At 39.1% G+C, this 21,008-nt stretch overlaps 1 protein-coding gene across 17 annotated transcripts in view; it reads right to left on the bottom strand.

Moving 5' to 3' along the window:
• ADD1 (adducin 1) overlaps positions 1-21,008 on the bottom strand; it is a 105,106-nt gene that overhangs the window by 8,774 nt on the left and 75,324 nt on the right. For 11 of the 17 annotated variants that reach the window (XM_067558910.1, XM_067558904.1, XM_067558907.1 and 8 more), the window contains exons 11-14: positions 20,010-20,111; positions 11,187-11,276; positions 10,211-10,303; positions 787-943 (exon numbers count right to left, since the gene is read on the bottom strand). In XM_067558910.1, coding sequence (XP_067415011.1) covers positions 787-943; positions 10,211-10,303; positions 11,187-11,276; positions 20,010-20,111 — 442 coding nt within the window. The remainder of the gene's footprint in view (positions 1-786; positions 944-10,210; positions 10,304-11,186; positions 11,277-20,009; positions 20,112-21,008) is intronic. The other 6 variants (XM_067558911.1, XM_067558905.1, XM_067558908.1 and 3 more) reach the window with 1 other exon arrangement.

Here is a 21,008-nt window from a genome sequence, read left to right on the forward strand (position 1 = left end):
TGGAAAATTGAGTGTTGGGGTACTTATTAACATTTTCAGAAGTTAGGGGGTACTTGCTACTTAAAAGGTTGAGAAACACTGGCTTAGAGCCCCAGCTGAGATTGGGGTCCCACTATGCTAGATGCTGTGAAAACGTGCGCCCTAAAGGATTTATAATCTATATAGATAAGACAGTCAAAGTCTTAGCAAGGAACCAGAGGCACAGAAAGGGGACATGACTTGCCTGAGGTCATACAGTAGAGTTCAAGTTAGGGATAGAACCTATGTCTCCTTAGTCACGGTCCAGTGCCCTACCCACTGGACCTGGCTGTCTCTTGTAAAGACTGCTAAAACTGGGCTGCCAATATTCAATGGAAACAATACAACCTGCTTAGTGGATGCGTCATAGGTGCTATACTGAGAAACTTTCTAAGAATCACATAGGAGAGATGCTTCAAATGCTTTGGTGAATTCTCCTTCATTGTAGCGTGATGCTCTCCCTTCATTTTCTGATAGGTTAGAGGTTCCTGGGGAAAGTTCTGAGATATGCCCTACTCATGTCTCTTCTTACTTTGTGATTCCTTTTCAAAACACCAAGTGCTTTGCAAATATTTTCCCCAGTTTACAGCTGGAAAAATTGAAACAAGGTTAAGGAATCTGTCGATGGCCACAGAAGAAATCACCGTCAGCACTAGGATTAAGAATGCAGATGATCTTCGTTTCCAGTCCTATGCTCATATCAGCTAGGCCATGCCCTTGATGTATATGACAGAAATGTATATGATTACGGATTAAAAACAAACCAACCTTCAGAACCTTTTTGCTTCCTTTCCACTTCTTTGCGATACTCTTCCAGCTCTTGATCAGTGAATTTATTGAAGGGGTTTGGTCCTGCTGTGCTCACTATAACTCGTGGCTGATATTCCTTCTCAATGATTGCCTTCGAGGCAGTCACCAACTCTCCCTGACAAAAAATCAATTAAGATGTGTGTGCCACTATACAATAATTCACAGAATTCTGACAGTGCTTACGGCTATAAGCAGCCAAAGCTTAACAAAACACAGATTCGATTAAAAATGAATCTGAGAAAATGCTGCTTTTCTTTTCTTCGGTTAAATAAGCAATACTGCCAACTTGAAATCTTAAAAACCTTCATTTACAGTATGCTTTGTATTAAAGAAAAAATAGGCCTCATGGAGAAAAGGCTACATAGACATCACTGTTTTCACCAAGACATATCCACCATTAAGCAGCATATCAAATAGTAGTGGCCAAACAGGTTTTGTTGGAATACATATGCTGACATGAAAGCAGCAAGTTTCCTTATTGCCATAGGGAAAATAGAATATTGGGGCCCAATTCTGTTAATGCACTGTGTGCAGAACTCCAATAGAAATTGATGGGATTACCACACAGAACACTCACTGGATCAGGTTCAATATTTATAAACACTTAATGTTTAGGGGAAAAGCAATTTCCAGCAACTATATAATATCTAACAGATGTTAAACGGTTTATTACACATATTATATGTACATGAGATTAAAGTGTTTTGTATTGGTTTACTGTGTTAAAATGCTTAATAATACAGTTTAAAAAAAGACTACCATGTTTGTTTGAGATAGCATATTTCATACAAACTGGATTCAAAACATAATATGTAATAAAGATTATGGTTAGCACTACTAATATTCTGTGTCCAAAGGACAAGAATAGAACATGCTGATTACAGGGAAGAGGCTCTCTCTCCATGAATGGTAGGTTTTATCATCACATTTTGGGGATCGAAGCTAGTGGCTTCATATTGCCTCAGAGATGAAAGATGCTTCCTTGGGCTCTCTCTTATGGGTCAAACCTTTCAGGTCATTTGTCTGTTTAAGAGTTTCTCTGTTACTTGGCCTGATGTACAGCATTAGTTTAAAAGTTACTCTGATGCATGATCTGAATCCCCCTCATCAGCACAGATGTCTACAAATTATTCTCTGCTCCTCAAGACGATTTTAGTTAAGGGTTTGTGATGTATTGACTGCCTTTGCCCTATGTGCTTCTGTATGATCAGACTCCTCCCAACAAGAGTACACGTGACCCAGAAAGCATTGAAGCTGTACATTACATTTCATGTGAGATGGTCATCGGATTCTGCAAGATATTAAGTACAGCGTATGAGTGACTGTAAATGTTGGATTGTGTCTCTACCCTTTTTCCATGTTGAATTGTTATTTCTATTAATAGTCAAAAGCCTTAATATAAGAAAAGTGTAGCGAGTGGAAATGATTAGTATTACAGAAAGAGAAATGAAGAACTACAGGCAAAAAAGGTTTCTGCTGCAGATTTGAAAAAAAGACAGCATAGATGAGACAGGGAAATACTGTTCTGGACAAAAGGAGCGGCTGAGGAGAAGACTTCAGCCCAACTGTGTTAAGGGACAGAAAAGAAGCTCTCGGTAGAAGATGAGCCTCCAGGGATACAGAAGCACAGTTATACAGGTGTGAAAGCATATTAGAAAAGATCCAGACATCCACATAGGGAAATAGAGCAGCTAAACGTCAAAGTCTTTACCCAGCTCAAGCAACCAACATTAGCAGCAAGGTGGTGGCCAGGCTACATGTTGGAAAGTTGTTGCTGTTGTCCTGAACTAAACCTAAACTGAAATTGTTTAAAAATATTATCCCATTTGAATTAATGTAAGTGTGCAACAGAAATATAGCTTCATTGCCAAAGGGTAGCAAAAAAGGAAGGAAGATGACATTTGGCACTTAAAGTGAGAAGCCTTCAAAACCATTTGAGCAAGCCCTTTCCTTTGTGTAGATTCCTAGTGATTAAAATCTCAGATATTTTATTCTCAGATTAATGAAAGCACATTCTTCAGGAATTTAATACAAACAAGAAATCTAGTGTTTAGAGATAAGAGTTCATATCAAGTGTCCTCTTTCTTGGTCAGCTGGTTACCCAAATGCTCAAACAGAATCTGGTTTTGCTAATTCAATTTAGTAATTAAACTGAATTCTGGCCCAACTTAATATCTCACACTTTGGGCACCCTCACTCCTGAAAAGTCTGGAGAAACATACATAGCCCCCTCACTCTGGCCCAAATGAAACACTTGCTATGAAAAAAAATACCCACTGAAATCCTTCACAAACTGCCTTAGCAGATTTTGGCAAGCAAGTTCTCTCTTCTACACAATTCATTCTAAAAAATCCTGGAAACATTTTAATAAAAGTATATCCTTGGCCCTTTCCCCTTCAAATGGAGAAAGTAAAGAAGTCCATTAAAAAGAAAAGACTAGAATAAAGAAATTGAATCTGTAACTTTACATTAGAGAAAAAATATCCATCTGAAAAATAAAACCAATGGAAATTAATGTTCTCACTGCTGATCAGGGACTATATTAATTTTCTAGTACAATATGTAGAAAAGTTGCTTCAGATTTTTAATGGACCATCAAGTACTTTCCCCTTAAAATTTCATGAAAAGGCAGATTTTAAAGCTTTCTAATTATGTGTATTTCTTTTTAATACAACACTACGGATATTTGCATGAAAACAGGATATTAGTATTTAAAAGCTAATGAACTCTGGCTGCTTGGTCCCCATCTGAATCCATAAACCTCCATTTACAAACATCATAACTGATTTCTTTGGAAGTGACTTTGATAGAGGATAACAACTTCTGGTGGGGAACAAGCAACAGGAAATTAACTTTCAAAGAAACTAAGAAGCTGTCTTCTAAGAAGCAAGTAAAATACGAACAACCCTTTTCCCAGCTGCAGAATAAATACATAGAATTATGCTATCTAAAAAGGATGTTTTTAAAGTTTTCCATGAGGTGTCAGCTGCTTTAACATCAGATGGCCTCAAGTTTGATTGTAGTTTGACACCTTTTGCACCTGCTTGGCATTTAAAGGCTACACCAGGCTACCACAAAAATCAATTTAATAGCATTTCATGAGAGTCACAAAAGCATTTTTAAAAACAGACTGAGAGAGTTGTGAGCTCCCAAGATTTACACCTCAGTAAAAAAAGGTGGGCGTTTGGGAGGGGAGTGGGGGGGAAGAATCAATGTCCACAACTACTTTGGATTCTTTTACAAAAAGATTACAAACTAAACATGTAGTGGATAACTAAACCATTAGCAATAAACTGTATGGGCTTGCAAAGTAGGAAATCATGCAAGGCAAAGCTTGTAGTTTTTTACACAATTACAAAATTAGCAGACACAGGGAATGCAATAGATGTAATACATGTTGATTTCACTGAAGAGTTTGATTATATCTCTCTGACCCTACTTACAAAATTAATTCATTCTGATTTGATATGAGCACTGTCACATGAATTGAAAGCTAACTGAAGGACTGTAGGCAAATGGTAGCAAAAAACAGCAAGGCATTCATTTTGGAGTGGGGTGACTAATGGATTGGTATAATGTTTTGTCTTATTTAGGAGGACATCTTTATTCATTAATGGGAAAAGGGGGTAAAAGAAACACATCAAGTTTATGACACTCATCATCTAGGAAGTACAACTGTGAGGCCAGGGAAATAGCACAAAGGGACTTAGAAATATGGATAGGAAATGGAGAGAGATTTGTCATCCTAAAAAAATGCAACTTAAAATGCAAAGGAAACACCTTGACTTCAATGGAGCTAAAATAATTTACACCAGCTGAAGATCAGTCCCCTGGAGAGAAGTAATGCTGAAAGAGACTGCAGGCAATAGCAGAAAACAAAAATATAATATGATATGGCAGCAAAAAAAGTCCTGTACTGAAATTTTGGGCTGCATACGCAGAGGTATTATGTCACAGAGCAGAAAGGTGATACTCATGCTCTGCTGAAACCACACCTGGAATACTGCAACCAGTCTTGACAATACCAGAGAGATATAAAACTGGAGGCAATTCAGAGAAGATCAATGAAAATAATTAAGTGGCTCGAAGGTCTGACTTCCTGTGTAAGGAAAGACAGAAGTAAAAGATTGCATAAATAATTTAGGGGATTGGGAATGTGAATCATCTAAAGGATGCTGTAGGAAGCCGCTGTGGCCTCCCCCGGAGCAAGAGCCCGAGGAAGGGCGCGAGCGCCCTGATTGGACCACCTCACGTCCTGCCACGGAGTCTGCCCGGCAACAAGGGACCCGGGCCGTGATAGGACCACTCAGCCAGTCCAATCAGTGGCAGCGGAGCGGAGCCCAGACAGGAAGGGGAAGTATAAAGGCCAGGCCCCTGAGCTCAGTAGGCCCCAGACTGCTGCCAGAGACAGACGTGCCGCCCTGTCCACAGAGGCCTAGGCCAGAGCCGAGCCGCCAACAGACCCCGGCCCCACCTGGGCCTGGGGACTGGATAGGGCCTTCACGGAGTTGGACCAGGCAACCCGGCCAGGACGACTGGGCCGAGCTACCCCGAGCCTGGGCCTGTGCTCTGGAACCCCCGGACTGGGCCGAGACCCCGGAGCAGCCCGAGTGGCGGGCACCCCCGGAGGCTGGGCCGGATCTGGAGGAACTGCCAGCAGCTGAGCCCCTCCCTGAGGCGGGGCAGGACCTGGAGGAGCTGCCAGAGGCCGAGCCTCTCCCGACCTACAACAACTTTGAGTAGCTGCCCCCTGAAGAGGAGCTCCCCGCCTTACCCCTGGTCGATGAAGAGGGACTGACGGCGCTACCCCAGGCGGACTATCCTCCCAGCACAGAGGAGGCAGGTACTGGGGTCAGTGGGGAGGAAGTAGCCCAGGGACAGCCACTGCCTGTGGCTGAAGCTGCAATATAGTCGGTGTGTTGTGGCGGGAGCCCCACCGACACAGTGGCAGCCGCTTCTGCCACTACTAGGGCCCTGGGCTGGGACGCAGTGGAGACGGGTGGGCCTGCGTCCCCCTCCCCTTCCCCTTTTCCCTAGCCACCCCAGGAGAATCTCTCTCCTGATGGCTCCGGAAGCCGTTGCCTCGCTCACTGCTCACCCTGCCTAAGGGTTGGAGCAACTGACTCCTTGCTCGCTCGCCCTAACTGAGGGCCTGAGCGATTAGCTGGTGCTCACCCTGCCTAAGGATGGATTACTAAGAATACTCACTCGCCAAGCGCGAGCTATTCCCTGTCTGTAGGAAGCCGCTGTGGCCTCACATGGAGCCAACACGCTTACAGATGCAAAATCAAAGAAAAGAGAGGAATTACTTACAGAAGAGTATAGATAACTAGCAATGATGGGGTAAAGTTAAGGAAAGGAAATTTTATTAGGCTGATCAAGAAATATTCCAATGGATTAGGCTATAGAACAGTCTCCTACTGGAAGAACAGGAAGCCTCATGGTTCAAGACATTAACATATAGACATCACTAAAAACATATGACAACATGGACTGCGTGGGGAGCAGAGCAGCAGGATAGGTGAAGGACTTGCAGAGGCAGCTCTTGCCACTTGGATGTTTGTGTGTGATTTCACTTCCTGTTCACCTGACAGGAAAAATGGATTAGATTTGCTCTTGGTATTGTAGGGCCTATAGGAACAGACTGAAGACCCCATGTAAGAGGCCTGATGCTCTGCCCCACCAAGCACTAAAGCTCTTCATTGGAGATGGGAGAGAAAGAAAAAAGAGCAATTTCACAAAGGGCTAAATCTCCACAGCATCTCCTATTGCCTTAAACACCTGGATTATTCCAGCATGACGTGCACCACAATTAAAGAATGGCCAACGGGAAGCAGGACACTATTACTCACTTGGTCAAGAGGTACTTTGCTTTCCTCTTCCAAAAAAGAATAGTGCAAAGTGTGCCCCACTAGACGCCTGTGATTTGAATTACTAAGGTATTATGAAACAAAAAATGGAAGTTTTTGGTAAACAATTAAATTAGGTGGGACCTGCATTATCAGGACCACAGATATGGTTGCAATGCAAGGACAGGAATTTATAAAAACCTTCATGAGGTATACAAAACATGCAAGTATGAAACTATCTTGAATTCAGAGTAGGAGCAGACTTTCCAAAGTGATAATAGTAGCCATATTAGAAACCTCGAATGAGTTGAAATTACTGTGGATACGCTACTAATTGCTTCATTCTGGATACACTTGAATGAACAGCACATTCAAGAGGAAGGCTCCCTCCCCCATTCCATCATTAAGTTTTTCATGTTTCAGTAGAAAGTCAGGGCTCTTTCACTAAACCAGGAATGTGAACCCCTTTCTATTGCACAGTCTTTCAAAAAGATCAGAAGGCACAAAATATTTGAGATTATGCATCAACTCACAATCCAGTAATTTATTGGGTATTCATCTATAATGAGAGAGGACCTTAAGGAAGAGATCTCTCTGTATGATGATATAGAAGAAGCTGATGTTCCTACGACTTCCTTTGGACCATTATCTGTTTTTTAATATTTTAAATTATAATAGACTATTTGAGAAGCGTCTGACTCTAGCTGTGCATGACTTGTGCATTAGGACTGCTTTCTTTTATATTTTAACAACAGAAGAACAATGGGTGAGACTGGTATCCATTAATTCTTTCCACCCTTGAGAAGCTGGAGGTGTAAAGTTTCACCCAGACAGAGGGTGAACAAGAGAAACGTCACTGTCCCACTTTGCATAATGTTATACATTTCCTATGTGGAAATTCTGGTTAAAATGAACTTACTTTGTAAGCTTTCTACTGCATTATTTTCATAAATGTAAATGGAGAACAAACATCTAAGTCTTAGGGGTAAATATGAACAGTACTGTCACTTAATATAAGCATCTTTCTTCTCTTTACCAAATGCCTGAAATACAATAGATAACTCATAGCTTGAAAGCTTATCTCTCTCACCAACAGAAGTTGGTTCAATAAAAGATATTACCTCACCCACCTTGTCTCACTAATAGATAACTAACTAAGTTAGAAGTTTACGTCGTTAATAATTCACATTAACATCTTGCATTTATATAGTGCTTTTTATTCAAAAGTCTCAGGGTGTTAACAGCCAGAGATCACCACTGAAATCAGCCACTTCTAGGGCAGAACATAGAACTTATTCAGCAAAAGCAAAGCTATGGAGCAGTTTTTTTAGGAATGGACACGAAGAGCTATTCCATTTCAAGAACAGGGAAATGGCCCATCTCTTGAGAATTTTATTACGTCACAGAATGTGAATGACAAAAAACTCACTCAAGTCCCTATCTGATTAGGATTGCTGCAGAAACTTAGCTAATTTATGGTCCATAATATGGTTACACTTATGCAATGCCTAAAGAAATTGTGATAAGACATGGCCAGAATTTCTCTGCATGCCAAAGCATTTGATGAGGCAAAATTAGAGAATTTATCAATGCAGCTCTAAGCAAAATTGGACTCAAAAGGATTACACACCTATTTTGTATGTAGCATTGGAATTTTCTCTCCTAAACTAATGTGTTATTAATTGATGTATATCCCAAAGTTAGCTGAATATTTATATTTTTTTTAAATCCTCCTCAGATAGCAACTTCTTACTATTACTTTATTTGAGTGCAAATGTCTAAAAAATAAACTGACAATGGAAGAATCTCTAGTTCTCCAATACAGAAGAGTTTCTGTAGAATCCTAACACATGGAGTTAATTTCTAAAAGTTTGATTGGCTGTGCATTATTTCCTATAAATTTTTTTTTTGTTCTGTAAAATCTTAAATGGAGGGGAAAATATATAATTTTTGTTTGGATTTTCAGCACAATCTAATCACTTGCTTGACCATCAATACCATTTTTTACAGTACAGCCATTCCTCACTCTTCAAAGTATTCATATCCCAAATTCCCAATTCTCATTTTATATAAAGATAGGCAGGTGGGTAGGTGGTAACTACTCTATATGTCAAAATAGCTAATTTTACATCATTTCACTGTTAACATAGGATTTGTATGATACTAATAAGAGGAAAAAACATCATTTGGATGTTTTGCCCTGACATTATATACTGTTAATCATATTATGCATTTTTGCCCATACTTCTGACCTCTGCTACCTTTAAAATCCTTGTGAAGTACTTGTGAGTACTGCAATTATTTAAACATTTTATTAAAACTGAAATTAAATCTTGCACTTCACTGACAAAAAGTATTAATTGTGATGACACATGGATTTCTCTTATGTAAGACCACCATTCCACTGTTGAAATTATGATAACTGAGCATAGGAAAGTGAAGGACAGACAGTGCTTTGAAGTGTTTGGTTTAGGGTTTATATTTTTTTAGCCTTAAATCTGGAAAGAGTAATTAATTACCCTTCCCTTCAGAATATGGATACCTATTGACAAGAACATGAATCTTGGCCTGATAACCAACGTTTACCAAGTTCACAATGGTGTATGATGTATCTGCAATACAGACTGGCTGATCACAGATGGCATGTTAAAGTCATAGGACTTGTAACAGTTATACATTTCAAATTGTTCTCAATTCTTAACAGGAGTCTTATGATGCTGGAGAAAGGAGATTGGAGGCACTATTTATTTAGCTATTTGATGACAGAGGTGAGGGACAGAGAAGAACTGATGCATATATCTACCCACTGAAGTTCCATATTGAACTCTCACCAAAAAACTCCATCAAAGGACAGACTGAAGAATTTCCATTGTGGAAATTGCTCCAGTTTTACTTAGCCTCCCAAGCAAACCCAAAAAGTTAGATTTATCCTGTACCTTAATTATACTGAATAAATTATCACAGATATTGCTTATTCATTAACAGTTTGAGAATTCGTGTATTTAGGACTCAGTCCCCTGGAGTGCTGAGCAGTTCCTGCATCTCAAGTCCTATTACAGGAAGATTGAAGGAGGCACCCAGCACCCTTGCAGCATAGGACCCTTAAAATCAGGAGGCTTTTTTTAAGTCAGCTTGGTAAACCTTAGATCTGTGGATATCTTTGGATTACACTGATGTAATCAAGTTGAGACTAGGCTAGCTCAAAATGGATCTCAAATTAGGATTATTTAACACCAATGACATGCAGAAACAAAACACCACATGCAGAACTTCTGATCAGTCCCTTAACTTCACACACATTTTCATGTTATTCACCGGTTTGCATATATAAAAAAAACTCAAATCTTGAAGAGGCACTTTAAAATGGTAAAATAACTGCCTGTAAAATGGCACATACGTAATTTGTAGATCCATCTAGTCTCTCTTTTACAGCCAACTCTTTAGCTAATACAGGTAACAGGGCAAAGTAAGGCAGAGGTAGAAGTGAAGGGTGAACAGCAGTATTTAGAGCAGTATGACAGGGCAGTAAGTACCTTTCTAACAGAGAGAGATTTAGCGGGACTAAAGGCCTGCTCTGTGAGATCGAGCCCTTCAATAGTTTCCGTACAGTCTGAGAGGGGAGCATCCTGCAACAGTAAATTGAGTAAAAAGAGCAAACCGAGCCCGGGCTTTAACACATCAACCAAGTGCATTACGATGCTAGCTACAAACATGCAGAGAAACAGTAACTGGTAGATAAAACAGCAATGATAATGAACTGACATGCACACAAACATCACACCCAGATTGAAAAATGCTATATTCATGATATGACTAGTCAAACTTCATAAAGTGCATCAGAAAATACTTATCTAGTGCCAATTATATCTCATTAAATGTGGTGTAAGTTTTTAAGTCACTAGCGTGTGTACTTCGTTGAGTAACTGTACAGACAGCTCTTTAAACGTTTATTTTGAACAATAATTTTAAAAAGTCTCTTTACTTAGTGCACCAAATACATTATTTTTAACGTAATGATTTTATAGTTGATGGACAACGATGCCAATAATAGTTTCCTTTTATTTTTTAATTGCTCTTCAAATAAATTACTCTCAAGTTGTCTGAATATATTCAAAATGCACTATTACACAAAACTGACCTGGCTGTTTCCAATATCTTATATTTTAAAAATACATGAACTTGAAAAATATCCAAGTTGTCACAAAGCCTGACTAGTTATGAGCAGGATTCTAACCCCTATACAAAGCCTTTTCAAATTTTCATGCACTACATTCAGCAATAAATCCAGGAGCATCTCCCATAGACATGCTTCAGCTACACTACTAAAGCCTCTTAAATTTCTGACACTGAGCACTCTCACAAAACCAGTGGTGTTATCTCTAGCACTTACCTTATAAATAGTTACTCTCTGCCAATTAAAGAATAATTTTATAATGACATATTAGGTGAAAGTAAAGGACACCACAGATTAACTTTAAGATTATGTTTTATGGCACTCTGTGTTCTCACCTGTACAAGACTCCTGTCCATTACTACCCCACAAAGAACCTGTGACTGAGGACCAGCGGTTTTAATATCCTGTAAGTTTTGCTCCCGGATCTGTGAAGAAAACAGCAAGATAAATACATGTGAACAGCAGACAAACCCATTTTATGCAGCAGTTGAAGGGAGTGGGGCTTTTTTTTGCTGCTAGGTTTCAGGAACAGGTCTTGAGTTGGTGTAAATTATCACAGTTCCACTGATGTCAATGGAGCTGTGACAATTTATATTAGTTGAAGATCTATTCCCAGGATTCTAGCAATGTAGATTATTTCTTACATGCCTATCAGTTTGGTATCTAGGTACCACAGCATGCATTCGCCTTCCTTTTATGTGGTAAAAGTAGATTGATCAGGTAGCAGAGAGCGCCAGTTCAGAAGGGAATCAGAGCATTCTAGGTCAGTTTTTTACCCTGTTCAACATTTTAGAATCCATACATTCCATAACCACTCTCCCATAGAGAAGAATTACAAAACTAATAGGAAGTTCCACTAAAACAGAATCATAGAACGTAGGGATGCAGGGGACCTTGAGAGGTCATCTGGTCCAGCCCCGTATGCTGAGGCAGAATCAAATAAACCTTGACCATCCCTGACAGCTGTTTGTCTAACCTATTCATAAAAACCTCCAATGATGGGGAATTCACAACCTCCCTTGGAAGCCTATACCAGGGCTTAACTAACCTTTGTAGCTAGAAAGTGTTGTGCGCGTTATTTTTTTTTAATATTTAACTTAGATCTCCCTTGCAGCAGATTAAGTCCATTACATCTTGTCCTACCTTCAGTGGACATGGAGGACAACTGATCATCACCCTCTTTATAACAACCAGTCACATATTGGAAGACTTATTAAGGTCACTTCTCAGTCTTCTTTTCTCAAAGCTAAACATACGCAGGTTTTGGGTTTCTTTTTATCATTTCCTCATAGGTTTGGTTTTCTAAACCTTTTATCATTTTTGTTACTCTTCTCCACACTCTTCAATTTATACACATCGTTCCTAATATGGTGTGCCCAGAAGTGAACACACTACTCCTCCGGCTGAGGCCTCACCATGGCTGAGTAATGTGAGACAATTACCTCCTGTATCTTATATACAACATTTCTGTTAATATTAATACCCCAGATTGATATTAGCATTTTCACAACTGCATCACATTGACTCATATTCAATTTATGATTCACTATAATCCCCAGATCCTTTTCTGATGTATTAATACCTAGCCAGTTATTTCCCATTTTGTAGTTATTAATTTGATTTTTCCTTCCCAGATGTAGTACTTTTGACTTGTGTTTACTGAATTTCATCTTGTTGATTTCAGACCACTTCCAAAATTTGTCAAGGATATTTTGAATTTCTAATCCTGTCTTCCAAAGTGCTTGCAACCAGCCCAAGGTGGTGTCATCTACAAATTCTGTAAGCATACCTTCCACTCCATTTTCCAAGTCATTAATGGAAATATTGACTAGTACCGGATGGATAGTACCCTGCTGGACCCCACTAGAAACGCCCTCCCATCCCAATTTGGACAGCAAACCATTGATAACTACTCTTTCATAGAATCATAGAATATTAGAGTTGGAAGGGACCTCAGGAGGTCATCTAGTCCAACCCCATGCTCAAAGCAGGACTAACCTCAGCTACATCATCCCAGCCAGGGCTTTGTCAAGCCTCAGCTTAAAAACCTCTAAAGATGGAGATTCCACCACCTCCATAGATAACCCATTCCAGTGTTTCACCACCCTCCTAGTGAAAAAGTTTTTCCTAATGTCCAACCTAGACCTCCCCAACTGCAACTTCAGACTGTTGCTCCTTGTTCTGTCATCTGCCACCACTGAGAACAGCCCAGCCCCATCCTCCCTGGAACCCCCTTTCAGGTAGTTAAAGGCTGCTATCAAATCCCCCTCATTCTTCTCTTTTGCAGACTAAACAAGCCCAGTTCCCTTAGCCTCTCCTCATAAGTCCTGTGCTCAAGCCCCCTAATCATTTTTGTTGCCCTCTGCTGGACTCTCTCCAACTTGTCTACATCCTTTTTGTAGTGGGGGGCCCAAAACTGGACACAATACTCTAAATGTGGCCTCACCAATGCCAAATAGAGGGGAATAATCACTTCCCGCGTCCTGCTGGCAATGCCCCTCCTAATGCAGCCCAATATGCTATTAGCCTTCTTGGCAACCAGGGCACACTGCTGACTCATATCCAGCTTTTTATCCACTGTTACCCCCAGGTCCTTTTCTGCAGAACTGCTGCCTAGCTTGTCGGTCCCCATTCTATAGCTGTGCATGGGATTCTTCCTTCCTAAGTGGAGGACTCTGCACTTTTCTTTGTTGAACCTCATTAGATTTCTTTGTTTTGGTCCTTCTGTATCCTATCCCTACCTTGCAGGGTATCTACCACTCCCCCCAGCTTAGTGTCATCCGCAAACTTGCTGAGGGTGCAATCTACCCCATCCTCCAGATCATTAATGAAGATGTTGAACAAAACCAGCCCCAGGACCGACCCCTGGGGAACTCCACTTGTGACCGGTTGCCAGCTAGACATGGAGCCATTTATCACTACTCATTGAGCCCTATGCTCTATCCATTTTATAGTCCATTCATTCAACCCATACTTCTTTAACTTGCTGGTAAGAATACTGTGAGAGACAGTATCAAAAGCTTTGCTAAAGTCAAGGTATATCACATCCATCGCCTTCCCTACATCCACAGAGCCAGTCACCTCATCATAGAAAGCAATCAGGTTGGTCAGGCATGACTTTCCTTTGGTGAATCCATGTTGACTGTTCCTGATCACCTTCCTCTCTTCCAAGTGCCTTAAAATGGATTTCTTAAGGACCTGCTCCATGATTTTTCCAAGGATTGAAGTGAGGCTGACCGGTCTGTTTTGCACTCACTTTATAGTAATTTCATCTAGACCACATTTCCCTAATTTGCTTATGAGAATGTCATGGGATTATGTTAAAGCCTTACTAAAAATCAAGACATATCACATCTATAGCTTCCCTCCCTCCCCAATCCACTATTCCAGTAACCCTGTCAAAGAAGAATATTAGGTTGGTCTGGCATTATTTGTTCTTGACAAATCCACATTCTATTAACCTTACTATCCTTTAGATAATTACAAATTGATTGTTTAATAACGATACTCCTTACCACCTTAATTTACCATCCCAACCTTGACAGTGGGGGGTTATACTTTTGAAGGGGATGCTCATGAGTATATCTGTTTGAGAATGCAAAACCCCTCATTTGTATGTGCACAAATGGATATTTTTAATGCAAAAATCAGTTAACTGCACAAAGTAGTATCCATCAGTGCATCCAAATACAAATACTCTATTTTATGTCTTCAATGCTTCCAAGCTCTTTCCTCACTTCAGAAAGTGGGAATGGAAACAAAGTAATTCCTGAACTTGGATATCTTGTGAGAGCAATGAAGCCATAAGCGCTGACCCAGAATGCAACATTTCTAAAGTATTTTGGAGTTCTGTTTCGAAAACTACAGAAGAGGATGCATTTACAGGGATTAATTTGTGACTGTATGGATGGCAAAGGGACATTCATCTTAAAGTTATGCTGTAAACAAGAGAGTTTATCAACACCTGAGATTTCTAAAACTGAAAATATCAAAAATCCTATTCCCTCCACACTATTTATCATCTTGGTTTACTCACTGCATTTCTCTTGGCTGGAACAATAAAAACTCATGAAATCAGTTTTATTTTGGTTGGTTTCACTTTCAGGTTTTTAACACAACAGTGGAAATTCTAATTTGTTTTAAAACAGTTTTCACTTCATTTCTTTTTAACAATGGAGATATTTCTATTGATCTTAGGTTTTAAAAAAGCTATTTATTTAAAAAAAAAAGTTTAGACCAAGTTTAAGTTGAGTTTTCTTGTAACAGTTTTTGCAAAAAGGCATGAATGAGTTTTATTCAACGTACCCTTTCAGATGTCAGTTGCAAATTTACTAGCAATTTTGTTTCTCCAAATATATTTTATAATGGAAAGCAGGAAGCTAGAATATAATTTGTTTTGGCACTATACCACTAGTTACTTGACAGTTTTTTGTATTATTTAGTAGAACTGGGACCATTACAGAGTAGATACTTCAAAAGAGTCAGGGGTATTCGGAGCTCCTTGAATAACGTTTTTTCTGTGCAATCTTGTCTACTTTTGACCTGTACCTCTCTCTGAAATACTGCTCTCAAAAATCAGGCTTTTGGACCAGACCAAAAAATCTATCATCTAGGCTGCTAAACAAAAATGTTTAATATTATTCTTGGAGTATGGTTTTTTTTGATGACTGGATTGTTGTCAAATACCAAATTCAATAAAATCTACATAGCTCCCACAGGAAGAGCACATTATGAAAACTGGAAACCTAAGTATATGAAGTTCAACTATCATTTAACAAGACCAAGGCTTTCAAAAGAAGGCATGTTTCCACAGAAAATAATGTACCATCAACATGAGTAATGCAATATAGTGAGTATCAACATCTACCTACTTGAAACTCAAATCTACACATGTGAAAAGTTCAAGATCTATGCCTTTGGATTGGTTAAACTGCACTGGACTTCCCATGTTAAAGTGTGACCATTCCACAACACTGCTGATATTCCTTAACCTCAAACAGACTCTCCTTCAGCACTAAAGTTTTCATGCCAGTAACCTTTTACAAAGTTTTAGATGCACAAACTCCCCTTTTTCAATAGTGATATCAACTAACAGCAGCAGCAATGAGAGGCAAAGTTAGCCCATTGCTAATTTTAGCTAACAAGTTGTCAGCATATGTTTATACTTATGCAAGAATGGAAACTAAATGGATGATCCAACCCCTTCCTGATAGAAGATTAGTGATAACATTTAAAGGTAATTTTACCCTGAGCCTGGAACTCAAACCGTTGGACCACTTTAAAATGATTAATACGTGACTCAACAGATCTGAGGAGTGGGCGAGAACCACCTCTTTCCCTAATCACAGCCCAAGAATAATGCAAAGTCCAAAGACTGGTGGATCCATATTTCTGTTCTTTAATTTTAATTGATAAAGGTTTGGAAGTATACGGCAAGGAATTTTAATTATGAGCAGAAGCCATTTTAGAATACATATTTAGCTAATCCCCTCCTACCAAAACTCTGCCCTAAAATATAAAAAGAGTCCCCAAAACAAAACCAAAAAACAACATGCAGCATTATCATGATGATTGATCATTTCCCTATACTCCTTTTCTTTCTTGTCTCTTTAAATTGTGAAGTCTTCCAGGCAGGGACTGTACATTGCTTAGCTCAAGTTCTTGGTTGGCCCCCAGGCTCTACCATAATTAACAATAAACAGGAACATCATGGATATGGCTCAGTTCTGGCCCTACCTCCTGAATGTGTCTACCTGTAATTCTGTAACTTAATAGCAGGCATAGAAGCAGGCCAAGCAGTAAGTAATAAATGATCTCAGGGTGATAGAAACAATACCCTGTATGCCTCTCTGTGCTGTTGTTGACAAATCCAATCATCATAGCTGAAAAGAAACATTGACATTAGAATAATTGGGTTCGGCTACGTTGTTGAAATCTGTATACTTAAATATTATTAAATACATAAAGCTGTCCTGATGGAGTGAAGAATATAAAGAGATAATGGAAGTCTGGATGACTAGTCTATCTTAGACACACAGAAATGTAAGCCTGGAAGGGAGATCAAGGAGTCATCAAGTGCAGCTTCCACACTATGGCAGGACCAAGTAAACCTAGACCATCGCTGATAGGTGTTTGTCCAACCTGCTCTTAAAAACCTCCAATGACGGGGATTCCACAACCGGTTTTGAAAGCCTATTCCAGAACTTAACTACCCCTACGGATAGAAAGCTTTTCCTAATCAATCTCTCTAGCTGCAGATTAAGTCCATTACTTTTTGTCCTTCCTTCAGTGGATTTGGAGAACAACTGATCCCAGTTCTCTTTATAGCATCCCTTAACATATTTGAAGACTTATCAGGTTCTCCCTCACTCTTCTTTCTTCAGGACTAAACTTGCCCAGTTTTTTTAACCTTTCCTCATAGGTCAGCGTTTCCTAAACCTTTTATCATTTTTGTTGCTCTGCTCTTCACTCTCTCCAATTTATCCACATCTTTCCTCAAGTGTGGTGTCCAGAATTGGACCCCGTATTCCAGCTGAGGCCTCACCAGTGCTGAGTAAAGCATGACAATTACCTCCTGTGTCTTACATACAACACTCCTGTTAACATATGCCAGAATGGTATTTGCCTTTTTTTTGCAACTGCATCACATTGATTCATATTCGATTTATAATCCACTATAACCTCAATATCCTTTTCTGCAGTAAGAACTCCTAGCCAGTTTTGTAGTCATGCATTTGATTTTTCCTTCCTTAGTGAAGTACTTTGTATTTGTCTTCATTTAATTTAATCTTTTTAATTCAGACCAATTCTCCAATTTGTCACGGTCATTTTGATTTCTAATCCCATCCTCCAAAGGGCTTGCAACCCCTCCTAGTTTGGTATCGTCTGCAAATTTTATAAGCATGTTCTCCATGTCATTATCCAAGTCATTAATGAAAATATTTAATACTGGACCTACGACTGACCCCTGCAGGACCCTGTTAGATCCGTCCTCCCAGTTTGACCATGAATCATTGATAACTACTTTTTGACTACAGTGTTTCACGCAGTTTTGCACCCACCTTATGTTAATTCCATCTAGACCACATTTCCCTAGTTTCCTTAGTAGAATGTCATGTGAGACTGTCAACACTATACTGTAGGCCAGTAACCATCTCAAATAAAATTAGTTTGATGTGGCATGATTTGTGCTTGACAAATTGTTGTTGGCTATTCCTTATAATCCTATTCTACTCTAGGTTCTTACACACAGATTGTTTAATAATTTCTTCCAGTATCTTTCCAGGTATTGAAGTTACGCTGACTAGTCTATAATTCCCCAGGGCCTCTTTCCCACCCTTTTTTAAAGATAGATACTATGTTTGCCCTTCTCTAGTCCTCTGGGACCTCATTCAATCTCCAGGAGTTCTCAAAGATAATTGCTATAGTTCCAAGGTTGCTTCAGCTAGTTCTTTAAGTAACCTAGAACTAATTTCATCAGGCCCTGTCAACCTGAATACATATAATTTATCTAAATATTCTTTAATCTGTTCGTTTCCTCTTCTGGCTTGTGTTCCTCCCCCCTTGCTCTTAATATTAACTGTATTGAGCATCTAGACACCATTAACCTTTTTAGTGAAGACTGAAGCAAACAGGCATCGGACACCTCACTTTCTTGATGTCATAGGTTATGAGCTCTCCTTCCCCACTGAGTAGAAGACCTACATTTTATTTCATCTTTCTCTTGCTCCTAGGGCATTTAAAGACCCTCTTCTTATTGCTTTTTATATCCCTTTCTAGGTGTAACTCATTTTGTGCCTTAGTCTTTCTGACTTTGTTCCTACATGCTTGCGCTATTCTTTTGTACGCCTCATCAATTTGTCCATGTTTCCACTTGGTGTAGGATTCCTTTTTGATTTTCTGGTCATTAAAGAGCTCCTGATGGAGGCATGCTAGACCTTATTCTTCTTCCTATCTTTCCTTCACATCAGGATAATTTGCAGTTGTACCTTTAATAGTTTCCTTGAAAAACGGCCAGCTCTCCTGAATTCCTCCTTGTATTACATTTTCTTCTCATGGGACGTTACCTATCATTTATCTGAATTTGTTAAAGTCTACTTTTTGAAGTCCCCTGTCCTTATTCTGCCTTTCCTTCACTTCTTCCTTTCCTCAGAACCATGAAAATTATCATTTCATGATCACTTTCACACAAATTGCCTTCCACCTTTAGATTTGCATCCAATTCCTCCCTTTTGGACAGAATCAACTCTAAAATGGCTGTCTCTGTGGTTACTTCCTCCATTTTCTGGAACAAAAAATTGTTCCCCAATGCATTCAAAGAACTAATTGGAAATTTTATATTTTGCCATATTATTTTTCCAACAGATGTCAGGAGTATAGTTTAAGTCTCCCATTATTACCAGGTCTTGTATTTTGGATATTTGTTATTTGTTCTAGAAATGCCTCATCCACCTCTTCTTTCTTATTTGGTGGCCTATGGTAGACCCCATCCAGAATGTCACCCATATTTTTTTTTTAACCCCTTTTATCTTTACGCAGAGTCTTTCAGTTTGTCTGCCTCCAACCTCCTTCTGGACTTCAGAACAAGCATATATATTCTTGAAGTATAATGAAACACCTCCTCCCTTTTTCTCCTGCCTATCCTTCTTGAATAAGCTTCACCTCCCTATACCGATAATCCAGTCATTAAACTTATCTCACCAGGTTTTTGTGATGCCAATAAAATCAGAATTTAGCTTATGCAGTAATACTTTCTGTTCATTCCCAGTACTCCTTACACTTGAGTACAGACATCTAAGATGTTGGGCAGATTCCCCCACTAAGCTCCCTCTGGTAATTTTCCATGTCCTTCCCACTCCCAACATCTAACCCTCTGTTACAGTCACTTTTTGTATATTTACCTGTGAGCTTTCATCACATGCCCCTCTTGTACCTAGTTTAAAGCCCCCTTGCCTCAAAGGGAGCAGGTGACAAAAGACTATAGACCTTAGTTCAAGAATGTATAGCAACTGTTTCTGCCTCTACTTATCATGGGGAGAACAATGCAGAAGCTCTGTTTTATATTTCCTCAAGACCTCATCGTAACAGAATTATTAGCTGTTTACAAGTATACAATTTAAACAAAAATTATGGCAAATTAAATGACAGTGGATACAAACCTTGTTCCTCATTTCTTGGACCTCCTTTGGGTTAGTGTTCAATGGAACAAACAGGTTAGGGACAGCAGAGGTGGCAGTTCTATGTCCATCCTCTTTAGTCCACTGCAATGCCAAGAACAGTTCAATAGTCAGAAATGCTGTAATGGCAAGGAACATTAACAGTAACAAATGTATATACAATTTATCATGCTTATATATAAGGCAGAGTACTGAATCAATGGTTACATTCTATTTATTTATAAGAGCACTTGACCCATATACTTCTTCAGAAGTATAAACTCTATCTTTTTGTAACTAAAATGAGTCAAAATAGTGATTACAGAATCAGAAAAGAAACTAAAATAAAGGTCTACAGAGACACTATCAACTAGAATATCATTTCCATCCCAAACCTTTGCACTTACTGTTTAAAACCTAGAGATTTCTGAAACTCAAGTAAGTTTATTAGCAGTTCATTTTTCTGTGCATTTGACAGCACCATCTATTTAGATGGTTTGATGTTTTCACTGTGTACTTTTTCTCTCACTTGCAGGAGAGATCCTTAGCAACAAAAACCCCTTGACACTTATTTTTAAAGGGAAATTAAAGAAAACAGAATTTCAGGATATGCTATTTAAAAGGGTGATGCCTCAAATTGTTTCTTTTTTTAATTAGGTAATTTTTATAAAATTGAGTTGACAGTGTCCGTTTAATGACAGAAAAAAAATCTACCCAAATAAAAGTTAAATCCTAGTATGGTCCTATTCATCTTCAAGTTTTCTCTTAGAATACTAAAATGAAGGTGAAATCATTGATTCAGTCCTCTGATACTCAACAAACATCAAAGCAAACTTAAAGCATAAGATGACAGGAGTGTGGAAAGCAATGTGATGTCACTAATCAGGTTTAGTGAATGATTCTGTATTTTGAGGCAAGAGTGGGCATCACCAAAGTTTTGCATTAAAACAAACTACTGCATTAGAATATACTGTGTTTCCAGAATTATTTCTGCACAGATAA

The sequence above is a fragment of the Emydura macquarii genome, unplaced genomic scaffold, assembly GCF_026122565.2.
Source record: "Emydura macquarii macquarii isolate MOO-44397 ecotype Brisbane River unplaced genomic scaffold, CSIRO-AGI_Emac_v2 contig_2199, whole genome shotgun sequence".
NCBI classification, from domain to species: Eukaryota; Metazoa; Chordata; order Testudines; family Chelidae; genus Emydura; species Emydura macquarii.